A 26,363-nucleotide genomic window follows, 5' to 3' on the forward strand; every position below is an offset into this window, starting at 1 on the left:
TCCACGGTCAACGGGATAACTCTTTACTATACGTAGAATAATTTTAAACACAAAAAATACGATTGCTGAGACACTCGATGTATCACTTTCCAAGGCGATCACACGAATGAATATCTGATGAAAATCTTTTTCGCTATATGACTGCATTTGTTTGTTATATGCTCGCTGGAGGCATCGAGAAGGTTCCAATCGTCGTTGCTAGACAGTTTCTGTCAAAAGTTTGTTGTATACTTTTTGGAAGCATCGAGAAAGATCCAAACGCCGTTGCTAGGCAGTTTCTGTCTGGAGATTGATTCCTAATACAACGTGTGTCCCATTATATCGACATCTCCAAAGTACAATTCTATGTGATTTCTAGGGAGAACAATACAACCGATCCACACCTTCGTCAGGCAAAACGTTTATCCCGTGACCGTGGCTACGTTCGGCGACCAGTTGTCACCTCGAACCCACTTTCGCTATCACAAATATGAAACAATTACAAATGACAATTGCTTAATTACAGCTATGGTAAAATCTAGGCTAAAGCATTAGAAGACTTTCTCAAAATTGCAAAGGGAAGGCTACAGTTTTCATTTCATCTCCGACATATATATATGTCGATTTATCATTGGTGTAAGGGGCGTATAATGAATCACCACGTGAATTGGCCATCGTTGTTATGTATGATAAATGATATCTTACTGATGCTAATGTAATTATTACAGAGTTTAACAAGTAATGGCGGCGATTAGATAATCAATGAATTTAGGTTCGATAACGAATCCACGGTCAACGGGATGACGTATGCGATTTCTGCCACAGTCTAAGTCGAACTTAACTTACTGATCCACGATTCGGGTATGTCTGAACGTACTTGTCCACAGTACAAATAGAACTTATCTGACTGAATCTCAGTCCAAATGGAACTGCCTTTGAATACTCCTCTTCGTACCTTTCTGTACCCCATGCGTCAATCTTTGTGTTTTTTAAGGAGAGCTATATAATTGTACCATACCTCTGTTATGACCCGTTATGTCACTTCGAGTCCGAACCCACCGTCATAAATCTCGGGCATCCATACTTGGATTAAATCATAAACAAATATTTCTCAGTTTTATTATTTATGTACAGATATAATAAAAAGTTTGGACTAAAGTATTGGGGACCTTCCCAAATATTCCAAATGAAAGACCCCGATGTCCTTTCATCTCCGACATATAAAATCGTGATTTACAACTAGCAGGTCATGCCATCTCTAATAACAAGGGATACCTTTATAAACGGAAAAATGACGGGAACAATATCATATGTGCAAACCATAGAAGAGTATACTTGCTTACATAAGTATGTTCTATCTGAAAATGCAAGAAAAGATATAACAGAGAAATCATAGTGTGAATTAGCAAATAAGATAAAATGACCTAGTGAATGCTATAGTTCCTTATTATTAATTATTATGTAGCAAAATATATGTGAAATAACTTTTTAGGATAATTATTATTCATTTCAATTAATTACTTCTAATTCCATTACTTTAGGAGTTGCAAAAAGTGCTGGACGTGTTAGGAGAAAGGATGAATGCAGCTTTAGCTGAGAAACAAAAATGTCAAGACGAAGCTGACGCTACTGCTTTAACAATTGACCTTGCAAATAGATTAGTGAATGGTTTAGCATCCGAAAAAATTCGGTGGACCGAGGAGGTTGAAAGGTCAGATTCTACTATTTCTCATTTCCTATTTTTGTATGTTATATATTATTTTTAAAATATTTCACATTAATATAAACATGATTATTTTCACAGTTAATGATATTTTTTTGACAAATATAGAACAGTATTTATTATTTATGTATATATCATATATGTATTAAAATATACACAAAAATAGATATACATAAAATAAATATACATAAATATGCATGTGTCATATATATGTATAAATATAGATACTATACAGGGTGAACTAAAAACAGGGTATACTAACACAGGTAACTTGAATATCTGGGCTGTTATTAGTGATAGGAAAAATGATAGAGAAATGATAGGAAAAATATAATTTGATGCAAATTATTCTTTCATAGGTGGGCTTGTAGAAGTCATATGAAGGTCAACTTTGTTTTTTTAAATGAAATGATATGTTTTCTTACAATCTAGTAGAACGTTTTAACACGCGTACAATGACCTATGATTTAAGAATACTTACTATCCTTATGACATAAAATTTGCTATTTTCTACGATAGAAATAAGATTATTTTAATGAATTTAAATTTTTAGTTTGACGAACTCGTGTGTAACGGTACCAGGGGATGTGCTGATTGTAACAGCATTTTTATCATATATGGGTTCTTTCACTCGAAAATATAGATCTGACTCAATGTACGAAAATTGGTTACCGTTTCTGGAAAATTTGGAAGTAAAAATACCGAGGACTACTGAATTGGATGTACTGGCTTTATTGACAGACGATGCACAAATTGCACAATGGAACAACGAAGGTGAATACATTTATACGTTCTACAGCTTAGTTAATGTCAAAAGTTATTATCATTTGAACGTGATGCTATAGAATAGATACATAATTCCCCGTGTAACTGAAACACCTTAAACATCTCACAATCAGTCGATTTCTACGATAGGAAGAAATGTAAGAGGAAAACGCTATTTTTGTTTCAAATAGACAAATAATATCATACACAAAAAGATGTTCTGTTTTCTTTATAAAATCTTTCTCATGTTCTTCGAGATATTAGAGTCATCGATATAATATTTTAATGAAAATATTGAATATCTCCCCGTACTGATTCAAATCTCCTTTTCGTGAACAATTTAAGCAACAAAAGATCAACAAATGTACAAAGTAGCAACAGCAACTTAATAGTATTACACATTCTACGTTGAAATGAAAATATGAGAATATTTGGCTCACAACCAAGAGGTTGCTGAAGAGATCCCTTAAGTGAAGGGAGATTATTCCTACTTCCACTGCCACTTTCAATGCAATTACGAAAATAAGTGAGCTTATTGGCTGAAAAGTCACATGTACAAGTTAAATCTCTCTATAAAGAGACTAAATTCCTTCGAGGTTCTAAAGTAAAGCTGGAGGTGCACTGAAGCTAAGCCAATCAAGATTCAGTCAAGTTCAGACCAAGTTACGCTGCACTAAATTATTACAGTTTTTAATACACACCCTCAGTACATACCTATTTCAAGTGGCACATCGCTGAACAGTTGGTCGGGAGCAGTATTCTTCTGTTTGCGATGACAGGCAAAAGCTGTCTTGACATCGAAGAAGGGACCTTTATAAGGATGCGGGAGAATTCCTCGAGGGTCTACTAGAAATTTATGATACGTGCGGCCCGCAGGAGTCATTAAATCCGCGGCGTATGTCCTATTAGAAATATATTTATAATTACAATTTGCCATCTATTATTAACAGCTACCAATTGGAGCACACTTCTAGCTCCAATACACATAATATAAAGAAATACTTAAAATATCCAAAGTACAATGTCTTCTATAATATTACTTGATAGGTAAAATAATTTTCTATCGAGGTTCCTTCTTCTTATTTATATTCTCAAAAATATGAATTTGAATAAAAATCCGTAGACAAGTAGTGTAAACAACAGCAAAATAATTTAACAAATCTCGAATTGTAATGATTTCTAAACTAATATATGTGTTTTTAAGGTGCTGGGACAACATAACAATTTTTAATTACAGTTTTTATGTACAAAGTACAGAACTACATCGATTAATGCTGCGCATTAACATTATAACGCGTAAAGCGCAATATACTATTAATAACGATCGAATCATCATAAAAGTTAAAAATCTAAAAATTAATTGTGCTTTTATATTTAACTTTAATAATAAATCATTATAACGAAATACTGATCGTTTGTTAAGGTTTACCTACAGACAAAATGTCCTCGGAAAATGCAACAATTTTAATGAATTCAACGAGATGGCCTCTAATGATAAATCCACAATTACAAGGATTAAAATGGATAAAAAATCGATATGGTGAAGATTTGCAAGTGCTGAGACTTACTCAACCGAATTATTTATATTTAATTGAAATTTCCATTGCGAATGGAGGAATTGTTTTAATTGAAAATATCATGGAAGCCATCGACCCCATTTTAGATCCTGTTATAAAGAGAGGTCTAATAAAGAAAGGAAGGTACTTGCTTATATATATTATTATTGTAACATAAATTCATATTAGATAAAATTGCTGTTTAGAACCTTTAATGATTCTGACCTTCATACATATATGCTATCAAGGTCACCGTTCTGAGTGACCATTAAAAAATTTTAGCTATCGCTTGTTATTCGATAAAAAGTTATTAATATAATCATACTAAAATTTATTTAAAATAAGTCATATTTAACTATTCATTATTACACATTTTCTGATAAAGTCCAAGGAAATATGTTGTTAAACAGCAAATATGACCCGTTGTAATGTGAGAAAATTTGACATTGTTCATAACTGGGTTAACGATGTCAGCAACTATCATTTCGGTAATTATGCACAAATGGGAATTTCAACTCCAATTTTGTTGAATTTCGGATATGTTGTGGAGGGGATGGTCTCGAGTAACATGCACTCTGTTCGAGTCGTTAGACGATCGTAGTCCTGGAAAAAACGAAGATTTTTATATAGCAAACCCCATACAATTTCGAAACAAAATGATATGACTGAGGCGAATGAAACAGAAACAACTTAGCGCAAACGCAATTTTCGAAATTATGAGTTCGAAGTTCTCTTTAGAATAATTAAATATTGAATAAACCTCTCAATCTATATGTTTAAAGTTAATGTAAACATTTATATTCGTCTAACGACTAACATTAGGTTTGGGTTTGATTTTGTTTGCTAACCTTAACCTAAGTCTCAGGCATCAGGTCTAGTTTGGGCATTGAGAGGGACCTCCCCTCTCAACGCTATCCCTTGGGCCATTGTGCACGTCCGAGGAGGACCCAGAACTTCCTTGGCGTGACGATAACCTAACTCTAATACTAACTCTAACCTTAACTCGTGTGAAGCAAAATTATTTTTTTTTTTTCAGTTATTTGTCTAGTTTGGGTATTTGGTGGAATTACAAAATTATTGACCCAAAATTTTTGCCTCGTTTGCCAAAAATTTTACAGACGAGCGGCAAGATTAGCGACTTCTCTTCTCCATTATCTCTTTCAGCACTGCTAGCCCCTCTCCTGTCTCCTTTAGTGTCTCTTCCAGTCCCTTTGGTCCCCCTGTTACCTTACATTCTTCCAGGATATGTCTCATATATTCCTCTCCTTTATTGCACAGCCTGCACCTTCTTTCTTCCTCCTCTTTCCAGTGCTCCCTTGCCTTAGCTACGTTGCCGCATCTAAATCTGGAGAGCGTGCTTCTCTCCTTCCATTTCATCTTCCCTTCTAGGTACTTTGGGGTTTCTTCTCTTGCTATATTACTGTAATACCTATTATACCTCGATTCTCTTATCCTTTTCTCTCTCTCCTCTGTTTCCTTTTTCCTTCTTTCTTCCACGATTTGGTCTGCTGTTAACGGTTCTTGTCCGTTTTCTGCTTCCACCTGTACCCTTCCCTCTCTTACTATAACTATTATATACTCTATATTTTATAAATACTTTTTTATTACTATAAAGGGCGATAAAAATTTGGGACAAAGAAGTAGATTATGACCCTCGTTTCCGGCTAATTTTACAAACGAAATTAGCTAATCCTCATTATAAGCCCGAGATACAAGCTCAAACTACTCTTATCAACTTTACTGTAACAAAAGATGGTTTGGAGGAACAACTTCTGGGTGACGTTGTGAAAGCTGAAAGACCTGATTTAGAATCCAAAAAAGCGGAATTAACTACTCAACAAAATACCTTCAAAATTACCTTGAAGAGATTGGAAGATGATCTTTTACACAGGTAGGTATATGATACAATTTTAGGTGGTATCCTATGTGTTGCGAATTATCAACTAGGTGGCGGCCAAAATCTCGAACATACCGTCCCCCTTGAACGGTCACATTCAAAAGTTTTCATTGTGAAGAAGTATGTAATTGCGCATAGTACATTTTGATGAGATATGGATTTACAAAAGTGCGATTATGGAATGAATATGTTAAATTCTAACATCTATGAACATTTTCCATCCTTCATACAGAGTTCTGTATTCGGCTATGGTTTTTGCCAACTTGCTGATAGAAAATCGACAAGATAACAGTTGGGAGTACATGGGACAAATGACATATTAGATGTGTTTAAGCTGACTGCGATGAATTACCCATATTCGAACGCAGGAGATTGTGGTGCCGTGTATGGCACGGCGTGCAGCTACCCATTGGGCATTCTTCAACAGAGTGTGTGCTACACAGACAATTGAAGCAAAGGTTTTTTTTCTCTCACTAGTTTTGATCGCTCGGGTACGGACGTTGTTAAAAATTTCTTGCAGTATCGCGAGACATGAGATCTATTACAAAGGTTGCACGTGATTCGAGACTGTGAGATGAATGTTTGGTTTGGAGTCCGGTTGGATTCGTGCAGTTTGCGTATGCCGTCTTGTTCCGGTAACGTAAATTATCCTGACGGGTTGTAGAGTGTGATAGCGTTTGATATGATGATGCTGTAAGTTCTAACATGCCGCAGCGACCGTCTAAAAATTTGAACAGTTCTTCGACTATTGGGAAGGGTGTGTTTACTATCCTTTCCTTCCATTTTAACTCGGTCTCGCGATCTAACTTGAATGTACGCAAATAGAGCAGCACTGCATCCGCGGTCGGTTGTTTGAGCGCCTGCAAGACTCTATAATGAGTTTCTATCTTCTTTGAATGGGATTATAGGTCTTGGTACGATGTAAAGGCCGCTGTAAAGGAGCCATGTAAAACAATGTCTTTAAATGGTTGACTACGATTTTTACAGGTTCGTTGTATCTCTTTTGTAAAATCTCCCATGCTATCGAATAATTTATGGCTCTAATGTCTAATGATGCTATTGCGTTAGCATCCTGTATTAGGCAAGGGCGAAGATAAATGAATCGCTTACAGTCGTCAATACGTAAATTCTCGTGTACTATGAAGCGAAATTGCACCGCGAGCCTTGGCCAGGATCCCGAAAATGTACATAGCTGATTTTTTAATAATGCTATTTCATTGTCGGCTGGAACCGAATATGGTGTGCCCAGTGAGATTAGCGTACTATCTGTTGGCTCTCTTATCCGCATTTTTGTCTGTTTAATTATATCTCGAGCGCGTTCTTTACAGGTATAAAATGTTGCTTTTGGTTAAGGTATTCTTCTATTGTCTGCCCATAGTCTGTCTCGTCTAATTCGCTATGGGTTTCTTTAAATGGGACATATTCTTTTTCCAAGTCGTCTAACGTATATCGAATAGGGGTTGCTGACCTTCCTTCATCATAGTATCAAGTACCGCATATTAAACATTTTGTAGAAAAAAGTCATTAAAATTTAATTTTCATTTAAATGGTAGCCAGTTATTAATAGATCTGGAAGAAATCTCCAAAAATGAAGTGATTAAATAGTATCAATTTTTAATTGTTGTGATTACGAATAACTATTAACTATTATTTAATATTTATAATATTTCACTCGTAATCAAAATCTTTTAATTAAAGATATTAACTGTTATATCTCAACTTTCAAAATTTGTCTTATGACAGTTATGGTGTGTGTTTACAAATGTAAATATCATGACATAATGTTGTGTTTCTTTTCAAAGGTTATCGACTGCTGGGCCAGACATTTTAAGCGACGTCGATCTCGTGATCAATCTCGAAACCACGAAAAAAACTGCTGCGGAAATAGAAATAAAAGTAGCTGAAGCTAGAGTAACTGCTGTAAAGATAGACGAGGCTCGAGAAATTTATCGTCCTGTTGCGGCTCGAGCCAGCCTCTTATATTTCGTTTTAAACGATTTGAACAAGATCAATATGCTCTATCAGTTTTCTTTGAAAGCTTTCAGCGTTGTCTTTCTAAACGCAATTAGATTTGCAGTAGCTTCGGAGGATTTGGCTAAGCGCGTGGCTCTTTTAATGGATAGCATCACTTATCTAGTTTTCATTTATACAAGCAGAGGATTATTTGAAGCCGATAAATTGACATTCCTTTGTCAAATGACCATTCAGGTAAATATTTTATAATTTAGATCAGCGGTTCTCAATCTGTGGAACCCGCCATCCGTGTTGCCAGATCCAAGGGATTTCTTTTTCTTGGTTTTGTTTTGTCACTATTCCTATCTTATACCTAGTAATTACTGTATTACTTATACGCTTCGTATCAGTAATTTGTATAAAACAACCATCTTCCATTAACTACATTGCAACATATCCTTAATACTAATTACTGAACATCGAATATAGATATATATAATGAAATATATATACGTTAAAAATATATATTTGATGGAATCTAAATTAAATAAACTTTGGTGGATATTAAAAATTCCATATTGTTTTTATCATTTTATCAATTTATTTACTAATTTATTGATTTCATCGAAATATCTTTTCAACGAATCTATTGTTTTATCACATCAATAGGGTCTTTGTTCCACTAAATATCTTTTTTTTTTAATTACCGAATCGGCCAAAAAATCGTGTCTTCTGAACAATTAGCCTGCACTTGACAAACAGGTTGGTGCCATAGGATAGGTGTTAATATGATCTTTTTATTTACTGCATTATCAATTGTATGGAATCTCATGTACTGTACTATATACTATTTTACTCTACTATATTAGATGTGATAATTATAATTGGTATAATTGCATAATTTATTATTAATCTTATAATCGAGTTCAATAATACAAACCAAACGGTTAGATACTTCTAACAAGAAAAGAAAAAAAACGTTAAAATAGCGATAAATAACGTAGTATATTGATTAGAAAAATTTTGCATAGGAGTGCAAAGTTTACCAAAAAAATCTTCCTGGGATAAACTAAATCATATGAGGGTAGCTTGCAACACTACGTATCGCATTTTTCTTGCAACTAACGTCACATCGAATAATTCTATTTGTTTCAGATTTTTATGGAAGCAAAGGAAATATCACAATCAGAACTTGACTTCCTACTACGATTTCCGTATATTCCCGAGTTAACAAGCCCTGTAGACTTTTTAACAGACGTCGGTTGGGGAGGGATTAAATATTTGAGCCAAATGGAGGATTTTCAAAATTTAGAAAAAGACATAGAAGGTGCTGCAAAACGATGGAAGAAGTTTGTAGAATCAGATACGCCGGAACGAGAAAGTTTCCCACAAGATTGGAAAAATAAAACTGCTCTGCAAAGATTATGCATTATGAGATGTCTTAGACTGGATCGTATGACTTACGCGATTAGGTATGTTCCTGTCATATTAACTCATTTGATACTTCACGTTACATTACAAATCCTAGGAATTTATTTTTTCAGTTATATCTTACTTGAATCATGTTATTCCTATAGAATTTCTGCGACGTCGTTTTTTATTCTAATGTCCTTTTTATTGAGCCATTACGAGCTATCATTATCAAGCACATTCCTTAAACCCAGGTTAATGAGTGCATCATCTGCTATCTATGTACAGCATACAATCATCATAACCTGTTTCGGCCGTAATGACAGTTTCAGCATTTGTTTAAGAGTTTCATTAGTATCCAACCATTGTCCAGATTGTGTACGATTACCGTCTACTAAAACAGCCTCTTGACTGCGAAAGTGAGTGTCGCAGATTACCAATCAACCGTACTTCCCTCGAAAATGGGAAAAGCTAAATTAACAGCCATCACAAAAAAATAAATAAAAACCACTTCTCGTCCTCAAACCTGCGACCTCTAAGTATCCTACACAACATAAGTATTCGAAACAGTCATGAATAACCCCCTATAGTCTCCTTTCGCATAAAAAATTACGTAATCCTAAACAATCAATTGGGCTTCTAAAAAAGAAAATCTTCGGCTTCTAAAGACGAAAAGCTTCGGCTTCCTTAAGAATCGATTATTAATAATTTATAACCTAACCATCCAGAAAAAAGAATGTTTTGGTATTACACGACTATTACCTCACATTATATCGTTCTCATTTTGGCACACACCTATGTTTCTTTAAATATTCTATTTTTTGATCATCAGGAACAAATAAGAAAGGTGTCTACTTCAGCCAACGCTCAAACCGCGTTGAGTGCACTCGTTCTCGTCGGAGTCGACTGTTGACCACCGAGCGGGACGGACCCCTCGGAGCGCGCGTCGGAGTAGACTAACATCCACTAAAGTAGAAGGATCAAGTGACAAAATAGTGACAAAAAAGTGAAAAATACTGCATCGTCATCATCTCCATAAATACAAATAAGAACAAAAAGAAAATAAAATAAGATAAGACAAAATAAAATTGTACAAAAAAATAAAAGCCACCGATAATGAAGCCAAGAGCAACGAAACGGAACCCACCGTAGACCCAATGAAAAAAGCCATCAAGAGAAAAATAATTATACATAAAACAGCCAGGGAATTCAACAGTATCTTAAGACTCCCCGCTCAAAAGACGCGGAAACTCAACCCACAACCTAACCTGGTGGCCAGGGCAAAAAGTCTAGCAAACACCCCAAGAAACACAGTTGTAGATCATCACCCCAGCCAAGAAGAAAAGGCTAACGAAACCAAAAACATGAAGCCCACAAGAGCTACTTCGCCTCCAGCGATAGTAACAAAAAATAGGTTCAGTATATTACAATCTGAACCAGAGCCTCATCCACAACCGGGACCATCAAACTCCACGTGGAAATCAACGCTAGAGCAAATAAAAAAGAAAAACGAAACATTACGAGGCAAAACGGGAAGACACGGTCCCACCACGTCACCGGAACAATCGGCGCAGCAAGGGCGTCGCACCCCACCGTACAACCCAGGAGGCCCGGCGCCTCCAACACCGCCAAGGGGGGACCGAGCACCGGACGGACGCCCCACCGGATGCTCCGCGGAGGAACGCACGAGCACCCCACCCACCACAAAAGACAACAGGCCGCCACCCATAAACATACTCCTACAAGACCCCAAGGACACGGTACTGCTCATAGAGAAAATAGCAGACATCAAGCAATTTCATATCAAAAGAATACACTCAGGTAAACACGCACTTTACCTCCGAAACCTATCCGACTTCCATAATGCGAAACAAACACTCCTCTCAGCGAACACAACCTTCTACACATACACACCCAAAATAGAGAAACACCACACATACTTGTTAAAAGGTCTAGACAATAGCTACACTGAAACAGAAATACTCACAGACCTACAAACTCTACAAATAGACGACGTCCAGTTTACAAAAGTCTCACGATTTACGACAAAAAAATCAAGGGAGAACAATATATTGCTCCCAATTTACATAATACAATTATCCCCCGACAGCAATATAAATAACCTGTTAAAAATTAACCATTTTAACTACTACAAGATAAAATGGGAAAAAATAATAAAAAAAAAGGATGACATAACTCAATGCCACAAATGCCAGCGATTAGACCACACAGCGCAAAACTGCAACCTAAACTACCGCTGTGTTAAGTGCAGTGAGCCCCATGGCCCAGGCGACTGCAAAATAAAAAGGGAAAACGCAGTAACCAAAGACAAAATATTCTGCGTCAACTGTAAAAGCTACGGACACCCCGCGTCATACAAAGGTTGCCCCAAACTCGTAGAGCTTCGTAAAAAGCTAGCAGATAAAATCAAAAAAGACAAAGGAGCAAAGACACAACGAATTGCCCAAATAAGCCGCAAATACGTCCCAGAACTAAAGTTCTCTGACATAGTGAAGCAGCAAACAACACTAAATCAAAAAATCGAAAACACATCACAATCAGCAAACTTAGATCCGCGCTCAAGCCAAAGCTCAATCACAATCGATGACTCCCCCCATCTATTATAAACGTTATCGAAGACTTTAAAAAAGGTATTCTCCAAGCGTTAAAAGAGCAACAAATGCAATTAAACGAAATAAGAAATACACTATCAACGCACGAAGAAAGGTTCGACGCCATCTTCAGCACTTTCAATAGTACAGATGACGAATAACCAAAACAAGCCAAACCAACAATCACAGCAAAAAACACATAAATTTAATCTAAAACATCTGAAAATAATCGCAATAAATGCTAACTCTTTAATTTCAAACCAAAAAAGATACAGTATGCTAACCCTAATAAATAAAGAAGCCCCCGATATGGTACTCATCTCAGAAACAAAACTAAACAAAAGACACAATGTACACTTCAAAAACTACCATGATCAGACACGACAGACCGAACGCCAGTCAAGGAGGAAGAACAGCGATCCTCATAAAAAACCCTATAAAATACAAAACGATCCTAATTGATAAAATAACACGTCTCAGAACCTTAGAAATAACGATCATAAAAATAAAAATAAGCAATAAGGAAAATTTATTCATCACTGCAGCCTACGCAACCTACGGAAACCAGAAAGAATTTAACTACGAATTCAATAACCTTTTCGAACTCTTGCAGCTCAACAAACTGGAAAACTACTACATAATAGCAGGAGACCTTAACGCAAAACACACAAGCTGGAAAAACGAAATAAACAACACGAGAGGCAACTTCATTAGAAACTGGCTAGACAATAAAAGCATCCACTACAAAACAAACTTATACGGCTCCGAGCTACCCTCTTACCCAAAAGGAGGCTCATACCTGGACATATGCCTAGCAGATGCGCGACTAAAATTCCAAAACCTACGTCCAAACAACACCCTAAAAACCTTAGCCTATGACAGTGACCATAACGCCCTAGTATTTCAAATTAACAAAAACACATCTGACTTCCTAACTCTCGAAACCCAGACCGAGACACCCAGGTACAACTACAAAAAGACAGACTGGAAAAAGTTCCAAAACACGCTCGAACAAAACTGCGACCTAGAGATCTACAACAACGTCAACCTAACAAACAGACAAATCGACTCATTCCTAGACGAAATAGAAAAACACACACAAATCGCCCTCCAAAAATCCGTGCCAATCATAAAACAAAAAAATTCACGCGAGCCCTATATAAACAATAAAATAAAAGATCTGCAGCGAGATAAAAGCTACATACTGTCCAAAATAAACAATATAAAATTTAACTATTCTTACGACAAAAGAGAAGAATTAGAATTCCTAAAGTTCCTACTACACAGAATAAAAGCGCAACTGAAACAAGAATTCGCAATTTCTATAAACCATTACTGGACAAACAAAATAAAAAACATCTCCAAAAACGACACAGCCAACATGTTCCCACAAATAAATCAAATCTTTAGACCAAAAGAACAAAACCCCATCCCACCTCTCAAATTGCCCCCAGAAAATGCCTCCCTCATCCAAGAAGCAGGTATAACGATACACAACACCACCAAAGACACCGAGGGTAACTTCATAATACCCAAAACAATAGAAAAACTAGACATCATCGGCACCCACTTTTCCAAAATACATACGCAAAACGAACACATGGACCGAGAACAACTAAACAGAATTATCATCGCCGAAACTAACAAACTCAAAAATGAAATGGAACAAGACAAAACGCTAAACAAAACAGTCTGCACATTCTCAAACGAAAACACCGCAGACAATCCCAAACAACCAGATCCAGAAATAAACTACTTCACAAATTACAATCAACTAAACACAATCCTCTCCAAACTAAACAACAAAAAATCCTCCGGCTTCGACGGCATCCCAAACATCTTACTCAAGCGCCTACCGAACAAAATAAAATGGTACTACACAGTACTCTTCAACAATGCTCTAAACAACACATACTTCCCCAGAAAATGGAAAAAAGCCAAACTGATAGCTATAACAAAAAAGGATAAAGACGGCTCATCGCCCGCAAACCTACGACCCATAAATCTCCTCCCCAACATAAGCAAAGTATTTGAAATAATCATAAACAACCCCCTAACCTCCTTCTGCACAAAAAATAACATAATCCCAGAGAAACAATTCAGCTTCCGACACAAACACTCCACAATCCACGCAATAAACAAACTCACGTCGGACATCTGCTGGGCTCTAAACGCAAAAGATCGAGTAGCCGCCTGCTTAATAGATCTCGAAAAAGCCTTCGACACAGTCTGGATCCCAGGTCTCATATACAAACTGATCAAAAAAAAGTTCCCTAAACACCTGATTAAAATAGTCTGGGACATGATCACAAACAGAACATTCGTAATGACTGAAGGTTCACACTCATCAAGCAAAGAATTCTCCATAAAAAACGGTCTACAACAAGGTACAGTAAATTCCCCGTTACTTTTCAGTATTTACAACAGCGACTTACTAAACCTCTTTGATCTCAATACATCCACCCATAAACGCTCCATAGCCTTCGCAGACGACCTAATCATATACGTAACAGGCCGCAAAACCAAAACTATAAAAACGGAACTCCAAGAACTCTTTGAGAAAATAAACGACTATTACCACGCATGGAAACTAAAAATCAAAATAAGTAAATGCGAAACCATACTGTTTAGACCCAAGTCAAGTGAAATCGGCCCAATAGAAAGAGAACACTGCAAAAAATTTCAGATAAGAGAAAAAACAGACAAAGGGGCCCTCATACCACACAAAAATTGCGTAAAATACTTAGGGGTAAACATAGATTACAAATTAAACTACAAGCAGCACACCGAAATTCAACTTACCAAGGCCAATAAAGCATTTTGGAAAATGAAAAAACTATTCCACTCCAAACATCTCGATAGCAAAGTAAAAATTCTATGCTATCAAGCACTAATCAGACCGATCATAACCTACGGCTGCCCAATCTGGTACAACATATCAGCCTCCCAAATGGAAAAAATTCGCATATTCGAAAGAAAATGCATCAGAGCTTGTCTGAGCACTTACAGATCCGAACACAGCGGATTCAAAAAATACGTAAAAAACAAAATAATATACGACCTAGCCAGCGTTCACCGCATAGACTGTCACATCCTAAAGCTAATACGAAACCACTTCGCGCAAGCGGCAAAGATAAAAGAAAACAGTTTAATCTTCAGCTGCTTATTTCCAAATGACACATATTACAAAAACACTCTGACAACAGGCTACATCCCGCCAGAAGCTTTCCCATACCTTGACGGAAAAAACTACCTACAAGACCAAAATAACATCCCGATAATTTATCACATAAAAAGAAAAATAGGGACCCAAACTATACTTTACGAAGAAAACCTAGACGGTCAGACCGCAGACACTAGATGGAGATACAACATGGCCCTCCCTCTGAAAGACACCAAAGACAAACATAGAAAAAATTCAAAAAAATATTGGTGGATACTGAACCCATAATAAAATAAGAAAGAAAATCCATTAAAACCGATAAAACTCAATTCTGTCCCCGTACAACACAGGTGCAAACATTGTAATTTTCGCAATTCTCCTTCTTTTAAAGAAACTTATTTATTTAACATCCCCCTCCCCCGCCCCCTCATCCTCCCCCCCAAAATTCCACATCACCCAAAAACATACGACCGAAGCGTCCTGTTTTTGCGACCCAGTTTCCAGGACAACAAAAACAAGTAAAAACAAAATCACATAGAAGCTCCGCTCCTCCAGCGGCTTAAACCAAAAGATATATTCACACGAAAAATGTAAAGCGTCGACACATATTACAGCATGGCTACGTAGTACCGTTGCGTATCGGTACCTTTGCCTAAGATACCATTATATAAATTCACCGTTTATTGTGAACACTATAATGTATTTACAATTGTATATTGGGTTTAATAAACATTTAAAAAAAAAAAAAAGCACTCATTCTCGTCCGATCACGAAAGTTAAGCAGCGCTGGGCACGGATAGTACTTGGATGGGTGACCCCCTGGGAACTCCGTGTGGTGTTGGCTTTTCTTTTTTATCTTTCCAATATTTTTTACATTTCCTAACAATCTATTTTTAATAATCTACAATCGAAGCATCGAGAAAAAGAAATGTTTGGTATTACACGACTATTACCTCATATTATATGATTCTCATTTTTGCACACACATATTTTTCTTTAAATATTCTATTTTTTTAACATCTATTTTAGCCAACGCTCATACCGCGCTGAATGGCCTCGTTCTCGTCTGAAGGCATTTTGAAAGATAGAATAGAGTTTGGTTCTTTTGATGTAAAAATTTGATTTCTCTGTAGTCATGCTAGCGGAGTCCTTTTCAGAGATATTTTTTATTTTGTTTGCCCAGTGTTGATTTATAGAGTTTGCGAATTCTTGTTTTAAACACAACTTTATTTTGTGCAAAAGGTACTTCTCTTTTATCGTAGGAATAGTTTTATTTTACATTGTTTATTTTGCATAGTATGAAGCTTTTGCCTCGTAATTTTTTTTTTATTATTGATATAAAGTTCGAAAGCCGACTTTTGTTTTATTTCTAGTACGGATTCTTGAAGGGCGGTTTGTACATGTTTTTCTATTTCGTCTATAAACGAGTCGATTTGCCTCTTTGTTAGGTTGACATTGTTGTGGATATTTAAGTCGCAGTTCTTTTCGAGCTGATTTTGTAATATTTCCTACTTTCTTGTCTTTGTACTTGTACCTGGGTCCGCCACTCCGTGTTTCTAGCGTTAGGAAGTCAGATGTATTTTTGTTTATCTGGAATACGAGAGCGTTATGGTCGCAATCGTAGTCTATGGTTTTGAGCGTGTTAGTTGCCCGTAAATTAAGGAATTGTAATTGTGTGTCTCCAAGGCATATGACTAGGTAATGAGCCGCCTTTTGGTTAAGACTCAATCCTTTCTTCGTGCGTTTTTAATGATTGTTTTAGTTCCTTTAATTGTGTTTGTTGTTCATTTAAGGCTTTGAATATGCTTTCTTTGAAGGTTCGATAAGTTTATTACGTTCAGTTGTGGTATGGTTTTAATTGGGTTTAGATTTTGAATTGCGCGCGGTAATAAATTTGTTTGATGTGGTTGGTTTTCCGAGACTTGGTTTCGGCTTATTCCTTGTCTTAGGATGTCTGAGAACTACGGCATGAATTTGCGGCTTATTTGCACAACACGTTTGTTATTGATGCTTTGCATTTGTTGATATTTTCCCAAAGTTTTTTGCAAAGTTCCACGAGTTTTGAGCATTCTTTATACAAAGCAGGATATCCGTAGTTTTTACAGTTCACGCACTGCACTTAGTCTTTGTTTACCGCGTCTTCTTTTTTGATTTGCACTCGCTTGCTCCGTGCGACTCCATGGAGTTTACATTTGTGACATTGCGTTATGTCATTTTTCTGATTCTTTCCTAATTTACCCTAAAGTAATTTAGACGGTTCATTTTTAGTAGGCTATTCATATTGCTTTGTGGGAATACTTGGATTATGCAAATTGGAAGCAATACATTGTTCTCTATTGATCTTTTTGTTGAGAAGCGCCAAACTTTTGTCAATTGGACGTCGCACATCTATAGTTGCAACTCTGCGAATATCTCTGTCTCGGAGAAGCTATTGTTTAGACCCTTTAGTAAAACCGTGTGGCACTTCTCTGATTTGGATGTATATGCGTAAACGTTGTCTTAACCGCAATTAGAATTTTTTTCGCTTTGTTAAAGTCTGGTACACTTCGTAGCAATAGCACGTGTTTATCTGCGTGTAATGTGGAATGACTTTTGTATTTAGAGTCTCTTCAATGAGTTTTACTGTCTCCTTCGGGTCTTGGTGGGTGATGTATATTAGAGGCGGTTTGTCTCTATTTGTGGGTGCTGTGGTGTCAGCGTTCTTCCTTGGAAAGGTTAGTGACCTGTCCAGGTTGTGTCTGGCTTCTGGGTAGCGTTGTCGCTGGCGATGGACCCCGTGCGTTGTCCATTTCGCTGGGCTCTGTCTGGGACGTTGAGGGTTTCGTGGATGATGGTATACCTCTTCATCCATTCTTTATTCTCTTTCAGCTTGTAATTTCCCGTCCTGAGAGGTCGTATGTCTACTTACTTTCTTCCGTACGTTTTCATTCTTTTTCCTTATTATTGTGGATTCTTTTATTGTTATTACTTGAGGGTATTGCTGTGTCCGAGATAGGCTGGACTCTTGTGATTGCAATACGTTGAACCTATTTTCCGTTCGTATTGCAGATAATGGGAAACTATCTGCTGAATTTATGATTTCGTTTTTTTCGTGGACCGCGTCTCCTGTTCTGCTTTCCTCTTTGATTACACTTTCCTGGCTACTTTCTGCCCTTTTATTCCTGTTCACCAGGTTTGGCAGACGGTTCAGTGTCCGCTTCCTTTGGGAGCTAAAGCTTGTGTTGCTAAGGAAGTTCTTGATCCATTTTTGCTGTAGTATTTTTCTTTTGGTTGCTCTATTCATTCTTTTTATGTTCTTTCCTTCTCTTTTCTTGTTTTTTTTATAGTGAGTATTATTTATCACTTTTCGTTATTGAATATCACAGTATAAATTGGCAAACTCATTAACGAGTTTAACGCGCGGTATTTTGGCCAGTGAAGTCCGACCTGCTAGGGGGTTCACAGCATTCTGACAAGAAACAATGCATTCAGCTCGGTATGAGCGTTACCTGAAGTAATCGATTTTCTTATTTAATATTATTGAATAAAAAATATTTACGACGTACAATTATGTAGGAGGATAAAAAAGATATGTAAAACCTTGCCCGACTTCGTTTTCAAGAAAATGAACTGTGAAGTTAAGTAGGGGCAATTTCATAATTGATTTTCGCGAAAACGAAGCGAAAAATGTCATTTTACATTTTCGACTTCATTTTCGCCACGCGCAGGGAATCATCACCCTTCGGTTTGTATCACAATTTTCAGCACATGTATTTTTGCATTCTTTCAAACGACATACGTATATATAATACTTGTACATTCTCCAATTCCGAATATTAAATACATATAACATTATCGGAAAATATAAACAAAGCAATATATAAGTAAGCGTATATGCGAGTATGATATAACCTATGGTGATAATCGTTTAATGCTAAAAAGATATTTTCTTGATGTATACGACCATAGCTTATTAACACTTAGCCAACCGCGCGCCAGAGCGAACTATACGCTTCTCTGTCCACCGTGCCCACACAGGCCAACCTATTCGCCGTTTAATACAATTTTTGGGTTTAAGCTGCTGGGGAGCGGAGCTTATATGTGATTTTGTTTTTATTTGATTTTTTCTGTCCTGAAAACTTGGTCGCAAAACAAGACGCTTTGGTCGCAAAACAGGACGCTTCATGAGAACGAGTACTTTCAACGCGGTATGGGCGTTGGCTGAAGTAATCAGTTTTGTTATTTCATGTTACCGAATAGACAACATATTTAAGAAAACATACATGAATGTATGAGGATAAATGGTATTCTCAAACGTGCATTCAGGTATATAAAATTTTTCCTGCCTTCGTTTCCCAAACAATGAATTGTGAAGTTCCGTCACATAGGTACGCGTATACTTAACAAGTAGCGAGTAAAGAGGACGAAACTTCATAATTGATTTTCTAGAAAACCAAGTCTTGTGTCAAAACTTGTCACTTCGTACTCGATTTATTTTTGTATAGGAAATCAGGCCCTTTCGTCTTGCACGATCGTAATACTCTAATTTTCTCGACTGCTTCAATCTTAAAACTATTTAGTTTCACTGGATTGCGTATAACTACCAACATCAAAAGTTTGAACTAAAATATTGGGGACCTTCCCAAACATTTCAAAAGAAAGGCCCCGATGTCCTTTCATCTCCGACATATATTATATATGCTACATATTCAGATAATATATGTCGGAGATGAAAGGACACCGGAGCCTTCCCTCTGGAACTTCGGGAAAATCCATTAACACCGTAATTTAGATTCTACCTCAGGTGTAATTAAACAATTGTCGCCATTCAGATCGATTGTATTTGAGCGAGATTTATGATAATGAGCTTGGGCTCGAGGCGACAATCAGTCGCCTAACGTAGCCGCGGTCAGGAGACGAACGTTTTTACCTAACAGAGGTATGGAGTAATTCTATAGCTCTCCTTAAAAGAAATATTTGCAGCGGCACGCGACAGTAAACATCCCAATGGTTTCTGTGATTTGTGTTGCTTTTGAATAATTAGCTGTGTGAGATGGCAGCTTCGCGTACATTGATCATCTTCAACCATTATTATGCCATCTTTGTTAATGAAAGGACTTAACGATAATAATTTATTATTTCGAATCAAGGTAGAGTTTTTCATCAATGTATTGAGTGTTCATTATGAAGTGCTGCTAGTTATAGTAACTTAATGATCGCAAAGAACGATGTACAGTATTTTCTCCATAATTGGTCGAAAATCGAGACTCCACGGCGATAAATTATCGCGTACAAAACTCGATCGTATATAATTACATGCAAAATACGTTGAGTCTGTGTCACCTGCTAGCGTGATTTTTCCATTTGTAAGGAGGTCCTAAGGCACCGACAAGATTATCCATTTCAGATATTTTCTGAACTGTCGCGTCTGCAAGGTAGATATCGACTGCTAAACCGTTGTGTTGCTAAACCGTTTCAGACATCATTGATCGTTGATCGTTTTGAGGTACCTTTGCAGATAATGGCGTCAACATGGTTCAGCTAGCGGTGTTATCTCGTCAGCGGTTACACTGTATCCTAAAAATGTTATTTCGCTCGCGCCACATTCAGATTTCGCAGGATTTATTATTACGCCGTGCTCGTCTAAGCGTTTAAACAAGGTTCGTAAGAGTTCGCGGTGTTGTCCTCCGTCTTCCGAAGCTATCTGAAAGTCGTCGACGCACGCGTGAACGAAATCTAAACCGCGTATGATTTCATCGACGAACCTTCGATATGTCTGTGTCACATTTCGAAATCCGAACGAGGTATGAATTGCAGCGAACAATCTGAAAGATGATCGAGATCGTTGTTTTTCGACGTCGTCGGGCGCTACCGGAATTTCATGATACACGCGGACGAGATCGATTTTCGAGAAGATACGCTTATTATGTGGTCGCTGTGCAAAATCTTCCATGCGCCGTGGCAAATACCTATGAGTACGTTGTGAGCATTCAGCTCACCGGTAGTCGCCACAGATTGTAGGCCTCCGCCTTTTTTAGGAACGACATGCAACGGTGATGCCTATGGACAATTCGACGGTCTAATCACTCCTTGCTCTATCATCATCTCGAATTCCACTTTCATCTGTTGAACTGGTCGGGGGCGATACGTCATTGAGATTTGCAGTTGACGGGAGATCCTGACGTCGTCTTCACGTGTTGTTCCAGACCGCGCCGTGGTATACTTCTTCCGAAAAGGGACGGCCGGGATAGATCCAAGAATTTCGGCCGAATTTGATAGTAGGTTTTTTTCGCCGATTATCGTCTTTATCGATGATACGGGGACTTGGCCGCATATCCCATTGATGATAATTGTGTTGTCGTGTAAAGCAATAGTCAGTCTCGCGAGTTGTCGAGCAACCCATAGCAACTCAAAAAGTGCATGCTGATGTTGAAAGTTTGATTGTCAGCTAGAACAAAACGCCATTTGAAAGCTCGCCTGAGCGACAGGTTCAGGTTAATTATAATGATACCGTATGTCGCGATTTGCTTTCCGTTGGCCGAGAACAGTTCCTAATCGTTTCCGATCGGGGGTCTGCGTAATCAGTTTTGCAAGTACACACATATATCGCCTGTGTCCATAAGGAAGGAAATCCTCGAACTCAAGTGTGTGACAAATATACGGCGGTATACAGAACCGTCTTCGTGCGTCGCATTCACGGACAGCTGTTTCCGTGACTCAACGTGCATGGGCAGTGACACTTTCTTGCGTGGTCTTGGAACGTCGCGTGGCGGTAGCAGAGGCCGGGCTGCCGCAGTCTTTCTCTCGAATACGATCTACGACGAATTCTGCTTCTTCGCCGTGTAGGGCGACCATTGTCGAAATTCACCGGGGTTATTTGCGCCCACAGTTGAATAATTTGTTCATTCAACGCATTGTTGCGCCCAACCTACCGTTCGCTTGCTCTAGTGTATTGTATTCGTTCGCGTAGCTTGCTGACCGCTGCAATTCGGGATGTGCCCGTTCGAGTCTAATGGACCCTGTCCGCCAGCTCCTTCAGGGCTTTCGGCTTGGAATCCGTCGCGGCGGCTAGGACTAACTGTACGTCTACTGGCAAGTGGATCTTCCAAGGCATCAGAACGAACTTGTTTGAGACCATAAGGGATAGTTTCTTCAGGTGACGGTAATACTGGAACGACATCCAATCTCCGACTTCCTCGGTCTCGAGCAATTTTTTCATTTCTGTACCGTCGGAATCGGCCAATCGTTTAACCAGCTCGCTTTTAATTCGTTCGTAGCGTCCCGTCTCCGGCTGATCGACCACTATATCCTTCACTTGAGCCAGGATTGTTTCATCTAGGTTCCCGATAGTAGTAGAATACTTCAGCTCGTCACTCGCGCTACGAGCGAATTTAAAGTACGTTTCTAACGTGACGTACCACAGCGCCACCCTATGCAGCCAAAACGTCTGTATGCGGTGTCGTTGCACTGCGTCAACTCTGTCGGCGGCATTCGACGCGGGTATTTGCTCGCTCGCTCGCTCTTTCCATTGCACAAACGCTCCCAATTTGCGGCAATCGAGGTCTCTGTAGCGCTATCACGTTCACCTCTTTCACGGAATTTTCCTTTGATGTATTGGGTTGAAGTCGGAGTTTGACCAGGTCCTATCTGATGTTTTGAAACGATAATATAATCTCGTGTAGAGTTAGTTTGTTGTTAGTGACGTTGTAGTGACTTTGTAAGGAATGGAATTCGGAGTATTCCATCTTCGATTAGACGAAAGTGGTTAGAGACTACGTTGAATTGATAGTTTTCTTTTAGCATGGTCAGATAGCAAATTTTGTTACTGGCGAGTTCGTCACTGTCCATTAGGAAACTCTTTGGGAAAGAGGTTTTGTCGTTTGGTGGGGCTTTTTCTTTTATGAGGTTTATTCCTGTTCCGATATCGACGAGGAAGAAGGCTCCTCTCCATCCCTTCGTTGCAATACAATTGACAGTAATCTTCCGGTGGTGGTGCAGTTGACTCTAAATATGTTGCTTCTGAATTCCTCTATTGTTTGGGTCACTCGAGGTGGGATCTTTCCATGGTGGGTGAATCGAAAATTTCGAGAATAACAGCTCTCGGTTGAGCGTCCGATCCATAAACACTTGGAACACATTAGTTTCGTTCGTCCATTCGGAGGGTCATTATTTACGTATTCAAATTTTCTTTCGGCTTCATTCAGTTCGCGGGATGCCAGTGTTATGGCTGGTTTCCGTGCTCTTTGTTTTTTTCTGATATGTAGCTCCATTACCGATTCTGGGCTTTGACCAGTATATCTGGTTGACTTGGGATAACTTATTGTCCAATGTCTTCTTTCAGGTTCATGACGTATGTTTTAATAGAGTCGTTTCTTTCGCTTTCCGATTTTTGTGCTTACAGGTTTTGAACGTTTGATTAGAATGACATAAATTAATTCGTTTAATTGTTGTCTGAAGCGCATATTCCATGATTGTACGCTTTCCGTGTTTCCTTGTCTAATCATTCTAAGTTTTTAGTGGTAACTGGTTACTGTATTTGGTATTGAAAGGTTTTGCCTCTGAGTAACGTATATATCTTCGCAGTTTTCTATTACCATGAAGGAGATACTTCTTTTCGCACTTTTATTTTCTTGTAAGATAGCAATTTTAGAAATAATGGTTTTCGTAGCATTGGCTTCTGATGTATCTGACATTATTTATGAAATCTATTAGACCAACGTCGTCTCTTCGTTAACAAGGTTTCGATTTATTCGTTGGTAGCTTTTGCAGGTAGCTCGCCAATTTCTTGTTGGTATTGCTGCTAATGGGAAGCATTCTGTTGAGTTCATGATTTCGTGTCTTTCGCGATTTGCGTCTCCTATTTTGTTTTTTTCTTTGCTTTTGCCTTCTACTTTCTTTCTTTTTGTTTCTGTTCATTAGGTTTGGCGGAGGCTTGAGTTTCCGCGTCTTTTGGAAAGCCAGGCTTGAGAAACTAAGATGGTCCGTGGTCGATTTTAGTAGTATCTTCTTTTCTTCTTTTATTTTCTTGATTATTTTCATAGAGAGGATGACACGTGCACTATTTATCACTTTTGTTGCTAAATGTCATTGTATAATTTGACACACTCACTGACAAGTCCTACGCGTGGTATTTTTTTGGGTACTGCGGTCCGAATTGTTCGGGTTTCGCTAACTGACGACAACCAGAGCACTCGGCGCGGTATAAAGGTTGGCTGATATAACTAGTTTTCTTATTTGTTTTTGATCTTCAAAGAAATAGAATACTTGAAGAAATATGAATTGGTGTAAAAATAAGTTGTATTTGCGTACCTTCAAAAAAGTGGCTATAAGGTTCCGTCATGTACGTGTGCACTTGGATAGCGAGGATGAAGTGGACGGAACTTTTTAAATTAATTTTTTTTCAAACTGAAGCTTTGGATTTAAAAATTATGATGTTACATTTTCGACACACTGTGTGCAAGAAATAAATACGATTGGTACCACCCAATTGAGAACTTAAGTCCGCAGGAAGCTTCCCGTGTCTTCGACCTAACAAATTTGGCCATCCCTCCCAGGATACTCATCATCCTCAAGGGGAAAACTTCCAACCAACTCTACGGACGTTTGGCAACCGAAGGACTACGGTCATCCCGGTTGAAGACACGAGTATTCTACGAGCCCAGGTAATGTACCAAACTGGCTTTCATAAGCCATAGGAATCGAAGACCTACGATTCTACGAGTTCTATGGAAAACCCTGGCGAAATACTATTAAAAGCTGTCAACGTATAAGTCGAAACCTTGTGACGCAGACACGCCGTTCGTGTAGAAGACTTTATAAAGAACGTCAGATACGCCAAAAGCCAATGCTACCAAAAAGCATTGCTTCTAAAATTAATTCTTGTGAAGAAAATAATTGAAAGTGAGAAAAGAAGTAGCCGCTTCGTCGGAATAGAAAACGGAGCACAAAGGCAAAAAAAATCTATATGAAGCACAAAGGCAAAACGTTTCAATCCCAAATACAGTGACCAGTTGCCGCGACAAACTTAGAACGACTAGACAAGCAAACACGGAAAGCGTACAAGCAGCTGTAAGCAGCAAAATCGCTACAGAAGAAGAGAAAACCAAAGCAATAAAAGCATACATCATGAACCTCAAAGAAGACATCGAACAATAAGTCATCCCAAATCAACAAGATACGCTGGTCAAAGCCCAGAACCTCACATCGGAAATGGAGCTATATATCAGAGAAGAAGAAGGTGCACGGCGACCAGCGATAACACTGGCATCACGCAAACCGAACGAAGCTCAATGAAGATTCGAACACGTAAATAACGAATGGACGAACGAAACTAATATGTCCCAAGTGTTACGGATCGGACACTCGAACGAGAACTGTTCACACGGCATGGAAAGATCGCATGCAAGTGAACCAAACAGTAGAGGAACCCAGAAGCAACGTACCTAGAGTCAATTGCACCACAGAAAGATTACTGGCAATTTTATTGCAACGAGAAGATGAAGAGGAGCCACATTCCTCATCGATAGCGGAGTAGTAATAAACCTCATAAAGGGAGAAGTCCCACTAAACGACAACCTAAACCTCTAACCTAAAGAGTTTCCTAATGGGCAATGACAAACACACCAGCTATAAAATTTGCAACCTGACCATGCCCAAGAGAAATTATCAATTCGACATAGTCCCTAACAACTTTCCTCTAATCCAAGATGGAATACTCCGAAGCTATTCCTTACAAAGTATCAGTACAACGTCGCTAACAACGCACAATCTGTATACGAGATTATATAACCATTTCAGAACACCAGACAGAGCAAGGTCAAACTCCGACTTCAAGCTAATACATTGAAGGACAGCCCACACTAATATGTTTAGTCAACACCGGTAAGCAAATCTGTCACGTTACAAACGAAATAGAAAGACCTGACAAACTAAATCGAATCAATAAATTTGCACAATTCGTACTCTCGAGAAAACCCTTATCAACTACCTAGACGTTTGGCCGCATAGGTTTGAAACGTACCTTAAGTTTGCGCGTAACGCGAGTCACAAATTGAAGTATCTTACCATTGTTGCGAACCTAGATGAAACAATCCTAGCTCAGGTGGAGGATATAGTGGTCGATCCGCCGGAGACGGGACGCTATGAACGCATTAAAAGCGAGCTGATTAAAGGACTGGCCAATTCCGACGGTATAAAAATGAGAAAATTTCTCGAGAGCGAGGAAATCGGAGACCGAATGCCGTTCCAGTTCTACCGCGACTTGAAGGAAATAGCCATCCCCATGCTCTTATACCAGCTTGTCCTGACGCTTTGGAAAAACCGCCTG

At 38.3% G+C, this 26,363-nt stretch overlaps 1 protein-coding gene across 1 annotated transcript; it reads left to right on the forward strand.

The window, feature by feature from the left end:
• The first annotated feature begins 1,556 nt into the window (after positions 1–1,556).
• On the forward strand, positions 1,557–25,192 carry LOC117165120 (dynein beta chain, ciliary-like). The gene is made up of 8 exons (XM_033348576.2): positions 1,557–1,690; positions 2,256–2,476; positions 3,891–4,167; positions 5,639–5,914; positions 7,723–8,128; positions 9,029–9,345; positions 24,828–24,937; positions 25,041–25,192. The coding sequence occupies exons 1-8, from the start codon at positions 1,557–1,559 to the stop codon at positions 25,190–25,192; spliced, it is 1,893 nt and encodes a 630-aa protein (XP_033204467.2).
• Positions 25,193–26,363: the final 1,171 nt, after the last annotated feature.

Source organism: Bombus vancouverensis, chromosome 17 (assembly GCF_051014615.1).
Source record: "Bombus vancouverensis nearcticus chromosome 17, iyBomVanc1_principal, whole genome shotgun sequence".
In the NCBI taxonomy this organism is placed as follows: Eukaryota; Metazoa; Arthropoda; class Insecta; order Hymenoptera; family Apidae; genus Bombus; species Bombus vancouverensis.